The sequence below is a fragment of the Geotrypetes seraphini genome, chromosome 2, assembly GCF_902459505.1.
Source record: "Geotrypetes seraphini chromosome 2, aGeoSer1.1, whole genome shotgun sequence".
In the NCBI taxonomy this organism is placed as follows: Eukaryota; Metazoa; Chordata; class Amphibia; order Gymnophiona; family Dermophiidae; genus Geotrypetes; species Geotrypetes seraphini.
Window position 1 is genome coordinate 477,700,079 of NC_047085.1, and position 13,933 is coordinate 477,714,011.

At 45.0% G+C, this 13,933-nt stretch overlaps 1 protein-coding gene across 4 annotated transcripts in view; it reads right to left on the reverse strand.

The window, feature by feature from the left end:
• Positions 1–425: 425 nt before the first annotated feature.
• LOC117354356 (myeloid differentiation primary response protein MyD88-like) overlaps positions 426–13,933 on the reverse strand; it is a 128,130-nt gene continuing 114,622 nt past the window's right edge. For all 4 annotated transcript variants that reach the window (XM_033931733.1, XM_033931734.1, XM_033931735.1 and 1 more), the window contains 3 exons: positions 10,717–10,897; positions 2,619–2,710; positions 426–1,391 (listed from right to left, as the gene is read on the reverse strand). In XM_033931733.1, coding sequence (XP_033787624.1) covers positions 1,237–1,391; positions 2,619–2,710; positions 10,717–10,897 — 428 coding nt within the window. In that variant the 3' untranslated portion in view covers positions 426–1,236. The remainder of the gene's footprint in view (positions 1,392–2,618; positions 2,711–10,716; positions 10,898–13,933) is intronic.

A 13,933-nucleotide genomic window follows, 5' to 3' on the forward strand; every position in this document is an offset into this window, starting at 1 on the left:
ATTCAAAGATTATCTTATAGCACCCAAGGGGGCACGTGCAGTTGAGATATATAGATATGGACAAGCTAGTACAAAATCATTATAACAAATACATGGATGATGGATAAACTTAATAAGTGGAATAAGATTTGTAGACACCTATGTGTCTTTCTAAAATAAGCTAGAAATAGCTGTACATCTGGGTGTTAACCGAGTCTAGACAAGAAAGAAAGTAGGGATGAATCCATCACATTCAGCCTTGAGTGTTTTAAGAGAATTATAGACGGAGCAGTTGGATTCTTAAAAGTACTGTAATACATGACATGAGAGTGGTAAAAAACTGGAACGCTCTTCCAGAGGCTGTTATAGGGGAAAACACCCTCCAGGGATTCAAGACAAAGTTAGACAAGCTCCTGCTGAACCAGAACGTACCCAGGTAAGGCAAGTCTCAGTTAGGGCGCTGGTCTTTGACTTAAGGGCCACCGCGTGAGCAGACTGCTAGACACAAGGGACCACTGGTCTGACCCAGCAGCGGCAATTCTGATGTTCTTAATACTTAATAGGATATGACAGGACAAGACCTTATACAGCATAGGGTGGTAATGTCATGCGTTTGGTATGACGCTGCGGTAACTAATAAGAGCTTGATACCACTTCTAGAGATGTGTTCAGGAGCTTATGACGACAAACTTTGCATGGATCGGTGTGAAGTAACAACACAGGAAGAGCAGACCCAAGAAAAGAGGAACGAAAATAAAGTAGGAGCTATGACCTTAATAAAAAAAGGAATGAAAAACTATTATTCCAGTCAAAAAGTAGAAAAATAAGGCACTGTGTCATATGCAAATGAATAAAAAGCTAATGAGACCAGAAGTAGAAGCAAAAAGAGTGAAGGTACTATGTCTTGTATGAACCGTATTAGTTAGTTCAATCTGTTCCTTCTCTCTTTTCATACATTCTGGTAACTGGAAAACATGTTTCTAATGCACTGGGATCCCTTTTTGAATAGAAGGCACTGTGTGAATTCAGATTATGGGCCAGATGCACTGAGGAGTTTTTCCCCACCACGTGTCTCTGGGAAAATGTATAGTGCATCTAATTCAGGATGAATATAAGCCTAGTGAAGGTCTTTTAAGAACATAAGAATTGCCGCTGCTGGGTCAGACCAGTGGTCCATCATGCTGGACTATGGCCTTAATAAAAAACAGAATGAAAAATTATTATTCTAACCAAACAGTTCGGTGTTACGAAACCTCTTTAGGCATTTGACAGAGCTTTAGCAAGTCTGTTCCAAAACCAGATCTTGGTGCAGACGTTGGTGTAATCGCACAACGTAATGAAGCGCAGGATACTGGGGAACTCTTTCTTCATGACTTTATACTTGACGGGAATGAGCCGTTTCTGACGAGCTCCTGGAAAAAAAAAATGGACATATATATTAAACACACACAAGAATAAGAGGTGTTCGTGGTAGTAGTTATTTAATATACAAAATAGTAGAACAAAAGACTTATTTGTAGGACTTAGTAATTAAAAACTGAACAGGAAACTTCTCCAGTAGCTTAGCACTGTGCTTTTATTTCCAGCAAAATCCACTCGTGAAAATACCAAACTTGCTCACAGGGGAATTTTCAGATTCCTCTCATGGTAAGACCCCCCATCCCAATCCTTTGGAAGAAAATGAGGTTCCGACACTGTATACTACTCTTGCCTGGCAACACAGTACAATTGACCATGTACTGGTTAGAGCTACAACCTCCCCCTAAGGTTGTGGGTTCCTTCAAACCCCGTGCTCCTTGTAACCTTGACCAAGTCACTTAATCCTCCACTGCCCCAAGTACATTAGATAGATTGTGAGTCCACCAGGATAGATAAGGAAAATTGCTTGAAGTACCGGTATGTAAACTGCTTTGAGTGTGGTTGTAAAAACTAGTCCCAGTCTCTTTCCCTGATGTCATAATGCCTCATTCCACCAATAAAAGACAACCTCATCCATGATGTCATAATGGCTTCATTGTTCTATAGTTGGCTCACTTATGATATTGTACTGGAGGAGAGTGTGGCACAGTGGTTAGAGCTACAGCCTAAACAACCTGAGGTTGTGGGTTCAAACCCCACATTGCACCCTGTGACCCTGGGCAAGTCACTTAATCCCTCACTGCCTCAGATACATTAGACAGATTGTGAGCCCACCAGGACAGATAGGGGAAATGCTTAAAGTCACCTGTATGTAAACTACTTTTGAGTGTGGTTATAAAACTACAAAAGTGGTATACAAGTCCCAACCCCTATTTAGCAAAATACAGGACCAAAGGTAACAATAACAGACCAACCAGACCAGCAGTGACTGTACCCAGGCTTTAGTTTTATGAAACATCGGATAAGGACATTTGCAGACTTGGAGGCAGGATGGCAAGATTCAGGGTTTAAAGAGCCCTGATATGGAAATCAACTTGTGTTTCATATTCTCTCGTATATCACTAATGAGCCAATCAAAGCAGCAAGTGGCGGTTTAACAGCTAGGTTGCTCATCCCACTCTGGGGAAATCTCCAAGACTGAATCCCTAATGGGTTTGGGCAAACACCATTCAGACATTGATTTGAATAATCTGTACAGGAAATATTTAAAAATGTCTTACCTGGACAAAGGCTGAGAGCAAATTTGGTCTGGAAATCACATTCATGACTATCCAGATAATCATCTGAAACTACCACCACCATCTTTCTGCACCTAAAATGAAAGGGATACAATTCAATATAGAGGATATTATTCAGTTGCAGATAACCAAGAGCATGAGGCAAATAGAGATTGCAAGGCCATGGCACCTATTTTCCCCCCACCTACTGTAATAATTTTCCTTTCTCCCTCTCTCCACAATCATGTGCTTGTCCAAGCTCCTCTTGAATTCTATTTCTTTTCAAGGCTGTTCTCAGAAGATGGCTGCCTCTCCTCTCTTCCAGCCCGCAGACATGCCCTTCTACCTGCCTTCTCTGAACTTTGCTAAACTATACAAAGCTTGATTGGACAGCTTCAGTTGACCTGATTAATTCTACCCACTTCCCTCTCCAACTAGATACAATGGCTACACTTGGATAAAGATTGCTCTGTTGTTAATTTAATACAAAACAAATAAAATACAATGTTACTGTAATCCAGCCTCCTCCCCACTCTCCACACACACAAAATGGAAGCACCTCACAGGAAGTAATAAGAACAAATGTTTAAAAGACCGGTAAACAAATGAGTACACCAACACTTCAGCCCTGCTTCAATAGTAAATATTCCTACCTCACCTAAGTCTAATTAATTATTTTTTTTAGAGAAACACAGTAACAGATTGTACTAGAGAGAAACCAAAATCTTTCAATCACTCCTCTTGTTTACTGGAAGTACGTTAGTGGCAATTACACTTCCCCCTCTCGATTCACGATTTTAGGACTCACGATTTTGATTATTCGTGATTTCCTAAAACCAGAATCACCCCCACCTCCCAGACCTTACCTGGTGGTCTAGCGGTCTTTCGGGGCAGGAGCAATCTTCCTACGCTCCTGCCCCGTGCAGCTCACTCATCCAAAATGGCTGCCATGAGTTCCCATCGTAGTCTCGAGAGATTATGGGAACTCATGGCAGCCATTTTGGATGAGTGATCTGCACGGGGCAGGAGCGTAGGAAGATTGCTCCTGCCCCGAAAGACCACTAGGCCACCAGGTAAGGTCCGGAATGCTGGGGGGAAGGCGGGAGGGTGATGGGGGTGGGTCAGAGTCAGCCCAAAAGTTATTTGCGAATTTTCAATATTCGCAGGCCGGCTCTGCCCCTAACCCCCACGAGTGTCAAGGGAGGCATGTAGAGTCAACAAGGAATACAGTTTCTTTCATCATGTAGATCGCCTACCGATGACCCTAAAACAACCTTGTAACAGGGACTGAACAAAGTCCTTGTTGTTTAGAAGAGTTCCCTCCTCCTTCTTCCCTTATGTCAGTGTGCCACAAACTTTGTCGAGCCGCAGCACACTAAACGTAGTGACTGCTGCTCGAGGCATCCGGAAGTGTGCAGACGTGGGTGTGACATCACCACGTCGACGTCCGCACGCGTGTGAAGGCCCTCCATATGGGTCGCCAGTAGGGGATGCCGGACAGGACGCACATGTGCGAAGGCCCTCCATCAGCCACCAGTACCGCTACTGGCAGGGAAGACACGTGGAGAGAAGGAGAGGCGTTGGTGCCAGCTGATTGCCTACAGGATCTGCCTCTTGCTGCGAGAGGCATGCCCTGTAGGCAGTCAAGTGGCGCCAGTGCCCCTCCTCCCCAGCGTCTCACGGCACACCTGAAATCTCAGGCGACACACTAGTGTGCCGCAGCACACAGTTTGCAACACATTGCCATATATGTTAATGCTTGTTGCTGTTTATTTACCTGTTTGAGATTTTTATAGCATAGATGTTCAACACTGCTGCTTGCTAAATGTCTGTACTGTTCATATTCACTCTGAATGTACTATTTATGCATGTTCCTTTATTTACATTACCAAGAAGATGTGCTGAGAGTTGGGTCGGTTCAGTGAATGGCCACCAGGCTGGTCTCGGGACTCAAGGATCTTATGTATGAGGAACGACTGGGTAAGTTGCAGCTATACTCACTCGAGGAACGCAGAGAGAGGGGAGACACGATTGAGACGTTCAAATATGTCACGGGCCGTATCGAGGTTGAAGAAGATATCTTTTTTCTTAAAGGACCCACGGCAACAAGAGGGCATCCGTTGAAAATCAGGGATGGGAAATTTCATGGCGACACCAGGAAGTACTTCTTCTCCGAAAGGGTGGTTGATCGCTGGAATGATCTTCCACTACAGGTAATTGAGGCCAGCAGCGTGCCAGATTTTAAGAAAAAATGGGATAGGCATGTGGGATCTCTTCATGGAGGAAGTTAGGGGGTGGGTCATTAGAGTGGGCAGACTTGATGGGCCATGGCCCTTTTTTCTATGTTATGTTTCTACATATGTTTTTACATATATGATCTAAGTATTTTTGTTAAATTTTATGATTATGAATTAATTATATTTTGGTTTTTTTTAAATTTTTATTGCATCATATTAATTTCTTTTAACATGTCTGTTTTTGAATTTTGTTTGATATGTACGACTTGAAATGTTTTTTAATGTTGTATCATAGCTTTTAGCCCTGAGGCAGCCTTAGAGTGAAACATGGCTACATCGGGCGCTTGATTTAATAAACCACATATTTCCTACACTGGTTGGTCTGCTTCATGTTGTACCTTGCTTGCTTGCAGATCTTTGCCACTTGTGGTTTATTTATGATCTCCCACCAATGACCCTAAAAACGGCCTTGTAGCAGGGACTGAACAAAATCATTGTCCCTCCCAGAAACTTCCATGCCACCTAATTATTTAATTTGTACTTTATCATAGTGTATGTCAGACCTGGATGCTGCATGAGGGATATTATCTTGCATTGCCTTTTAGCAACTTTTCCTGTGCAGGTTAAGGCCTGAGAGTTTGACTTCAAAGAACATTACACTGGTATGACAGGATGAACATCCTGGCATTGGCCAGCAGAGAGAAGCCTCAGCAATGGTAAGGGAGCTCATTTGCATGTAAATTCCTGAAAAGGCACCTGGGAGCTGGCCACTCACCCTGAGTGCAAAACATTGCAGAATAGAACAATTCCAACATAGAAAGCTGGGGAAAACAAGAACTCCTTCGGGAACCCAGGTGACCTTAAGGGGAAGAATGCTGGCTTTGGCCTAACCCTTGGTAAGCCTAATCTAGACCGGCTTGTCTGGTTGAGTTGGGAGTGACCAGAGAGGGTCAAGTGACAACCAGCAGAGGGTCTGGTGGAGAAGACTGTACAACTGGGAGAGTTCTCAGGGAATAGTGCTGGTAGAGCTTGAAGTGACCAGAGAAGTACTCAAGCTTGATGACTGGCTGTTTCTGGCAGAGGTACTAGTGGAAGATTGGCTGAAGGTGACTGGCAAATAACTGGTGGAGGTACCAGAGGAAGTGGCCAGAAGATACAGAGGGAATCAGCCAGAGAAGTCTGAGGTCCTAGGCTGATTGGAACAAGTGGGGCTGGTGGTGACCAGTGGAGAGACTGGTAATGGTATCAGGAGCTGCCAGAAGAGAAGGAATGCAGCCTGTAGTAACAGATATCACTGGCTGAAGGTGACCGGCAAGTGACCAGTGGAGGGACCAGTGAGGACCAGAGGAGAGACTAGTAATGATGCCAGAAGCAGCCCAAAGACACAAAAGTCCAATGAGGTTTGGAGAGGACTTGGTGAAGAATGAGAGACACTGGACTGACAGTGACTGGCAAGTGACCAGCAGGGGTATTGGCAGAGCCGGTGGCTACCAGCGAAAAGACTGGTAATGGTACCAGAAGCTGCTCAAAAACCTAGAAGTCCAAGGGAGGCAAACCCGATGATGACCAGGGAAGAACTTAGAGGAGCCTGTTTGGGTATTAGAAGTGTGTGATTGACAAAGAAGACCAGACTATGTAATATAGTAAGTGAAAGCAATCTGCAGGATAGTATGACGCAGGATCTGCTTACGTTGGAAAACTGGTCCTCGAGGACCGACATTGGACACCCCTGCCTTACACCTTAAATGGAGAAACACTAGCTAGGACTTCAGAAGAAAGAGACTTGGAAGTAATCATCAGTGCAGACATGAAGGCCGCCAAACAAGTGGAGAAGGCCTCATCCAAAGCAAGGCAACTTATGGGATGTATCAATAGAAGCTTCGTTAGCCACAAATCTGAAGTCATAATGCCACTGTACAGAACCATAGTGAGACCTCATCTGGAGTACTGTGTGCAATTCTGGAGGCCACATTACCGTAAAGACGTGCTTAGAGTTGAGTCGGTTCAGCGGATGGCCACTAGGATGATCTCGGGGCTCAAGGGTCTCTCGTACGAAGAAAGACTAAACAAATTGCAGCTCTACACTCTGGAGGAACGCAGGGAGAGGGGGGACATGATTGAGACATTTAAATACATCACGGGACGTGTCGAGGTGGAAGAAGACATCTTCTTTCTCAAAGGACCCTCGGTCACAAGGGGGCATCCGCTCAAACTCAGAGGAGGGAAATTCGATAGTGACGTAAGGAAGTATTTCTTCACAGAAAGGGTTGTAGATCACTGGAACAAGCTTCCAGAGCAGGTGATCAAGGCCACCAGCGTGCTTGACTTTAAGAATAAATGGGATGCCCTAGTGGGATCCTTACGAGGGTCGAGTTTAGGAAATAGGTCATTAGTACTCAGACTTAATGGGGTGGGTCAGTAGAGTGGGCAGACTTGATGGGCTATAGCCCTTTTCTGCCGTCATCTTTCTATGTTTCTATGTTTCTAGAAGTGTCTGCAGGTGATGGAGTGATGGTTGATGACCACTCAGCTCGATCACAACTGGGTACTGAGGTGACTGCTTATCATGACTAAACAGAGCTCTGCCCCTCACTTAATTTTGTTAGTACCACAACCGTGATACTCCCTATTCCTACACTCTCCAAGATCTTAGGAATAGGAACATAGAAACATGATGGTAGATAAATGGTTCATCCAGTCTGCCCATCCGCAGTAACCATTATCTCTTCCGCTCTAAGAGATCCCACATGCCTATCCCAGGCTTTCTTGAATTCAGACACAGTCTCTGTCTCCACCACCTCTTCCGGGAGACTGTTCCATACATCTACCACCCTTTCTGTAAAAAAGTATTTCCTTAGATTATTCCAGAGCCTCTTAACTTCATCCTATGCCCTCATTCCAGAGCTTTCTTTCAAATGAAAGAGATTCAACTCATGCACATTTGTGCCACTTAGGTATTTAAACGTCTCTATCATATCTTCCCTCTCCCGCCTTTCCTCCAAAGTATACATATTGAGATCTTTAAGTCTGTCCCCATACACCTTATGACGAAGACCACACACCATTTTAGTAGCATTTCTCTGGACTGACCCCATCCTTTTAATATCTTTTTGAAGGTGAGGTCTCTAGAATTGTACAAATATTCTAAATGAGGTCTCACCAGAGTCATATACAAGGGCATCAATATCTCCTTTTTCCTACTAGCCATACCTCTACATATGCACCCTATCATCCTTCTAGCTTTCGTCGTCACCTTTTCAACCTGTTTGGCCACCTTAAGATCATCACATACACACCCAAGTCCCACTCTTCTGTCATACACATAAGTTCTTCACCCCCTAAACTGTACTGTTCCTTCGGGTTTATGCAGCCCAAATGCATGACCTTGCATGTCTTAGCATTAAATTTTAGCTGCTAAATTTCAGACCATTCTTCAAGCTTTGCTAGGTCTTTCTTTATGTTATTCACACCATCCAGATTTTGGTATCATCCGCAAAGAGGCAAATCTTATCTGACAGCCCTTCAGCAATATCGCTTATAAAATTGTTAAAAACAGGCCCTTGAACAGAACCTTGAGGCATACCACTGGTTAAATCCCTTTCCTCAGAGCGATCTCCATTAACCACTACCCTCTGTCATCTTTCACTCAACCAGTTCTTGACCCAACCCGTCACTTTGGGACCCATCCTGAGGGTACTCAGTTTACTTATTAGACATCTGAATGGAACACTGTCAAAGGCTTTGCTAAAACCTAAATACACTACATCTAGTGCACTCCCTCTACCCAATTCTCTGGTCACCCAGTCAAAGAAATTGATCAGATTTGTCTGACAAGACCTACCTCTAGTGAATCCATGTTGCCTCAGGTCCTGTAATCCACTGGATTCCAGAAACTTCACCATTCTCGCTTACCACAGATGTCAGACTTACTGGCCTATAATTCCCTACTTCTTCCTTACTTCCACTTTTGTGTAGAGGGACCACATCCACCCTTCTCCAGTCCTCTGGTACCACTCCTGACTTTAAAGAAGCATTGAAAAGGTTAAGTCAATGGATTCACCAGAACTTTTCTAAGTTCCTTTAGCACCCTCGGATGTACACCATCTGGCCCATTGTTTTATCTACCTTTAATTTAGCTAGCTCCTCACGAACACAACCTTCTGAAAATTGATCAGAGTCTACCACTCCTCCATACATATTAGAGAATGACACGGTGGCTGTTACCCGTGGCTAGTCGCAGGTAGCCCGCCGAAACGGTGAGGGGGGGAAAAAGTGCTCACTGCGGGTACTGGGACAAGGCCATCCACCGCCCCCTGGAGCGGTGAATGGCCATGTCCTAGCAGTTTAGGGAAGGAACGCGCACAGTCACCAATCACGCACAGCCCCCTCCCTCCTTCCTACCTACCCGAATCTATCTATTTCCCTCCCCCTTACCTTTGCAACTTCCGGTTGCATCAGAAGAGAAGCTTCCACCCATACACGCACACTACTGTTTTCAGGCTCTGACGGCTTTGTGAAAATTACTCAAAATGCACCGCATAGGTAAGGGGGAGGGTGGGAGATAGATAGATAGATTCAAATAGATAGGAAGAAGGGAGGAGGCCGAGTGAGGAGGTGCCGAAGAGCGGTGAGATGGCGAGAGGGAAGGGTGGTGCAGAAAAGGAACAGACGCTGAAGGGGGGTGGAGAGGAACAGATGCTGAAAGGACATGGGGAAGACAGAGTGGGGAGAAGACGATGAAAGAACATGGGGAAGACAGAGTGGGAAGAAGTCGTTGAAAGGACATGGGGAAGACAGAGTAGAGAGAAGATGCTGAAGGGAAATGGGGAAGACAGAGTGGGGAGAAGATGCTGAAGGGAAATGGGGAACAGAGAGTGGGGAGAAGACACTGGAAGGGAAGAAGACAGAGATGCCAGACTATGGGGGAACGGAGGGAAGAAGATGGGTGCCAGACCAATTGGGGGGAGGGTGAAGGGAGAGGCACAGTAACAGAGCAAATGGAGGACGCAGAGAGAAGACAGACAGTGGATGGAAGGAACTGAATGAGAAGATGAGGGAAGCAGAAACCAGACAACAAAGGTAGAAAAAAAATTTCTATTTATTTATTAATTTTTTTGCTGTAGGAAAAAGTAGTATATTAGTTGTATTTATAAACAAAGCCCTGACAGCTGAACATCTCTTTCTCTAGTTCAGCAGCCAGCACTTTGATTTATAAGGAAGAAATAAGCTAAATATTGCAATACTGAGGCTTGTATGGATGCTGCGGGGACAGTGGTCGCAGGGACGGAGTGATGACAGGGACAGTGGTCACGGAGATGGGGTGGTGATAGTGACAAATTTTTTCCCCGTGTCATTCTTTAATACCTATTTGCGGTCCCATTCCCAACACTTTAGCCATGAACCAAAATATTTGTTAAGGAAGTCGGCCTTTTCATTACCAGCTTCTACATATTCCCCCCCTTTAGTTTTGAGTCTCACAATGTCACTTTTGCACATCTTCCTATTACTGATATCTAAAAAATGTTTTGTCTCCCCATTTTATCATGTCAGCAATTTTTTTCTTCCATTTGTATCTTTGCTTTCCTGACAACTCGACCAGCTTCTCTTAACTGTTGCATCCCTATCGGTTTAGTAAGAAAGAAGTCCATAAAAGTTAACAAGTTTGAGAATCAAGTATTTTTAATTTTTTTTGTAATTACCATGCTCTGCTATTGCTCATTTTGTTGTGCTTTGAAAATAACTTACTTATCCTGATCTGCAGCAAACATGAATGCAATTCACATCTCGCATAAGATGCAGGATTCAGTGATATTCTTGAAGCCAGTGCAACCTCAAAGCATTCTCTATTTGCTGGCTTATGTTACCTTTTCTCTATAAGTTCACTTGTAATTGTCCACACACATGTTCCAGGTAGGACATCCCGATCAAAGACACACAACTTGAGCTTATACTCTGTCTGTTCCAGCTGTCTGATCATCTCTTGCACAAACTCAATGTCACTCTGGCAGTAACAAATAAAGGCATCAAAAAGTTCTGGAATACTCCCTACAAAGGAAGAGAAAATTACAAATAAACTAACATTTCTACGACTATGCATTTTAATTGGCAATATCTAAAAAAAAAAAAAAAAAAAATTGAAATTAAAAAAATTTACACAATTTTTGGAGGTATAAAGGTAGCATTGGACTGTATACATATCAATTCAACTCAACTTCCATTTGCATTTCTTAACAATAGTCATTTATGATAAAAACATAGAAACACAACAGCAGATAAAGGCCAAATGGCCCATCCAGTCTGCCCATCTGCACCATCGACTATCTCTTCCTCTCCTTGAGAGATCCCTGTCTTTTTTGAAGGCAGGGTCTCCAAAATTGCACACAGTATTCCAAATGGGGCCTCACCAGAGACTTATGCGATGGCAGTGTCACATCCCTTTTCCTAGTGGCCATTCCTCTACTTATGCATTCAAGCATCCTCCTGGCTTTGCACCACCTTAACGTCAGCACTTTTATTAATGTTTATATTTGTTAAGAACTGAATATAAATCAGGAAACACGAACTGAATATACAGCTGTGTGCATCAGTGGGGACAGCTCCCACTAAACTAAACCTTAGGCTTATATACCGCATCTTCTCAATAACAGTAAAGCTCGGCTTAACTGCCTTGGAATTAGCAAATACTGAGGACCTATGGGTGCAAATTCAATTATGTAACAAAACTAGTCCAATAATGCAAGTCTTACATTTTCTTGAAGGTAAAAGCCAGCCCAAAAAGAAAGTTAGGCAAAGGCAACCGAGACATCTCCTTCATTTATCTACTACTACTAGTACTGTTAATTATTTCTAGAGCACTAACAGATATAAGCAGTGCTGTACAGAGTCACAAAGGAGACCGTAAGCTCATTTGAGCAGGGACTATTTAAAGAATCAAGACAGAGAAACAAGATGCCCAGGTAGAGGTTACAGTTAGAGGGGATGGTTAAGTTCAAAGTGAGGAAGGGAGTAGGGTTACCATATTTTTTTAAATGAAAAAAAAGAGAGCACTTGACCCCAACCTCACCCTGCCACCCCCTCCCCCCAAAGCTAATTTTGGAAAATTAAATATCAGCACCCTGAAGGCAGTCTAGCAGGGCCAGCTTACTCAGAATCCGATGGCTCTCCCCCTCCTACCTCTGTGGTGCTACAATTCAATTTTCTTCGGGCCGCCAGCAGCACTGCGAGGTAAGCTGCTGGCCTGCCCAAGAAGCACTTCTCTGCAGGTGCTGCCTATGTGGGAACAGGAAGTTGCTGAAGAGGCAGCTTCCGGAGCAGGCTGGCGGCAGCAGGCTCACCTAGCTGAGCTGCCAGCGGCCCAAAGAAAATTGAACTGCAGCACCAAGGAGGTAAGAGAGGGAGAGCCACCAGATGTCTTGTAAGCTAGCCCTGCCAAACCTGGACAGACTGACACAATTTAAAAAAAAAAAAAAAACTCAGCCGGACAGTCCTCCAAAAAAGAAGACATGTCCAGGTTTTTCCAGACGTATAGTAACCCTAGGAGGGAGGGATAGAGAACCCCCCTTCAAGTTCTGCAGCTTTGTTTTACAATTGCTCTTTTCCCATTAATTGCCTATGAGAAAAGAGTGCTGAGTCACAATCTAGCATTGCATGGCTTCGATGAGGCCAAACTATAACAGGGCATTATTACTAGACTAGAGTTTTAGCCTGTTACATGAATGGGTGCTAGAGTAGATGTCTATTTTTTTTTTGGGGGGGGGGTTCTTTGTCTCTTTCTCCTTGGATGCTGTCTGTCTGTCATTCTTTCTGTCTGTGTTTCTCCCTGGCCCCCTGTCTGTCTATCTTTCTTTCTGTCTCTTGTCTCCCTGGCCCCCTGTATTTCTATGTTGCACCATGCCTGCCTGTCTCTCAGTGGCCCCCTTCCTATGTCCATAGTGTCCCATCCTATGTCCTTAGTGCCCTCAATGACTCCTTCTTATGGCCTTATTGCCCCCAGTGCTGACTTCCTATGTCCTTAGTGCCCTCAGTGCCTCCCATGTCCTTAGTGCCCTCATTGCTTCCTTCCTATGTCCTTAGTGCCCTTTCCTATGTCCTAGTACCCCAGTGCTTCCCATGTCCTTATCCTTTCCTATGTCCTTAGTGCCTCCAGTGCCTCATTCCCATGTCCTAAGTGTCCCCAGTGCCTTCGTCCTGTGTCCATAGTACCCCCCGTGTCTCCTTCCCATGTCCTTAGTGGCCCCAGTGCATCCGTCCTGTGTCCTTAGTGGCCCCAGTGCCTCCTTCCCGTGTCCTTAGTGCCCCCAGTGCCTCCTTCCCGTGTCCTTAGTGCCCCCAGTGCCTCTGTCCTATGTCCTTAGTGCCCTTTCCTATGTCCTTAGTACCCCAGTGCTTCCTTCCCATGTCCTTAGTACCCCTTCCTATGTCCTTAGTGCCTCCAGTGCCTCCTTCCCATGTCCTAAGTGCCCCCAGTGCCTTCGTCCTGTATCCATAGTACCCCCAGTGCCTCCTTCCCATGTCGTTAGTGGCCCCAGTGCATCTGTCCTGTGTCCTTAGTGCCCCCCAGTGCCTCCTTCCTATGTCCCCCTCATTGCCTTCAGACTTTGACCCAACCCCACCCCCGAAGCCAGCCTGCCTGCCTCCCTCCCATCCCCCTGTGTAGTAGACTCAATGAGCAGCATCTTTAAATTTCTACCCCCCCCCCTCCATTCCCCCTGTACAGTAGAACCCGGCATTTTTATTTCCCTCCCTCCCATCCCCCCTGTGCAGTAGAACTGGTGATCACCTGTTTCCATCCCCCCGCCCCACCGTGCAGCCGACCCCATTGACCCTCCCATCTGCCCCTCCCACTGCGAGACAACCTACATTCCTTCCGGAACCAGCAATATCCCCAGCATTTTATGTTCAAATATATTTTATGGAGCTCAACAAAATCAGCAAACAAGAAACAAACCAAGAACAAGCGAGCTCAGCATTTGAATTAACACCCAATCCCCACAGATCACAGTCCCCAAAAGAAACCCCCCCCCACACCTGCCCAACACAACCCTACCCAAAAGAACCCCCCCCCCCCAGGGTCCTCCTTCC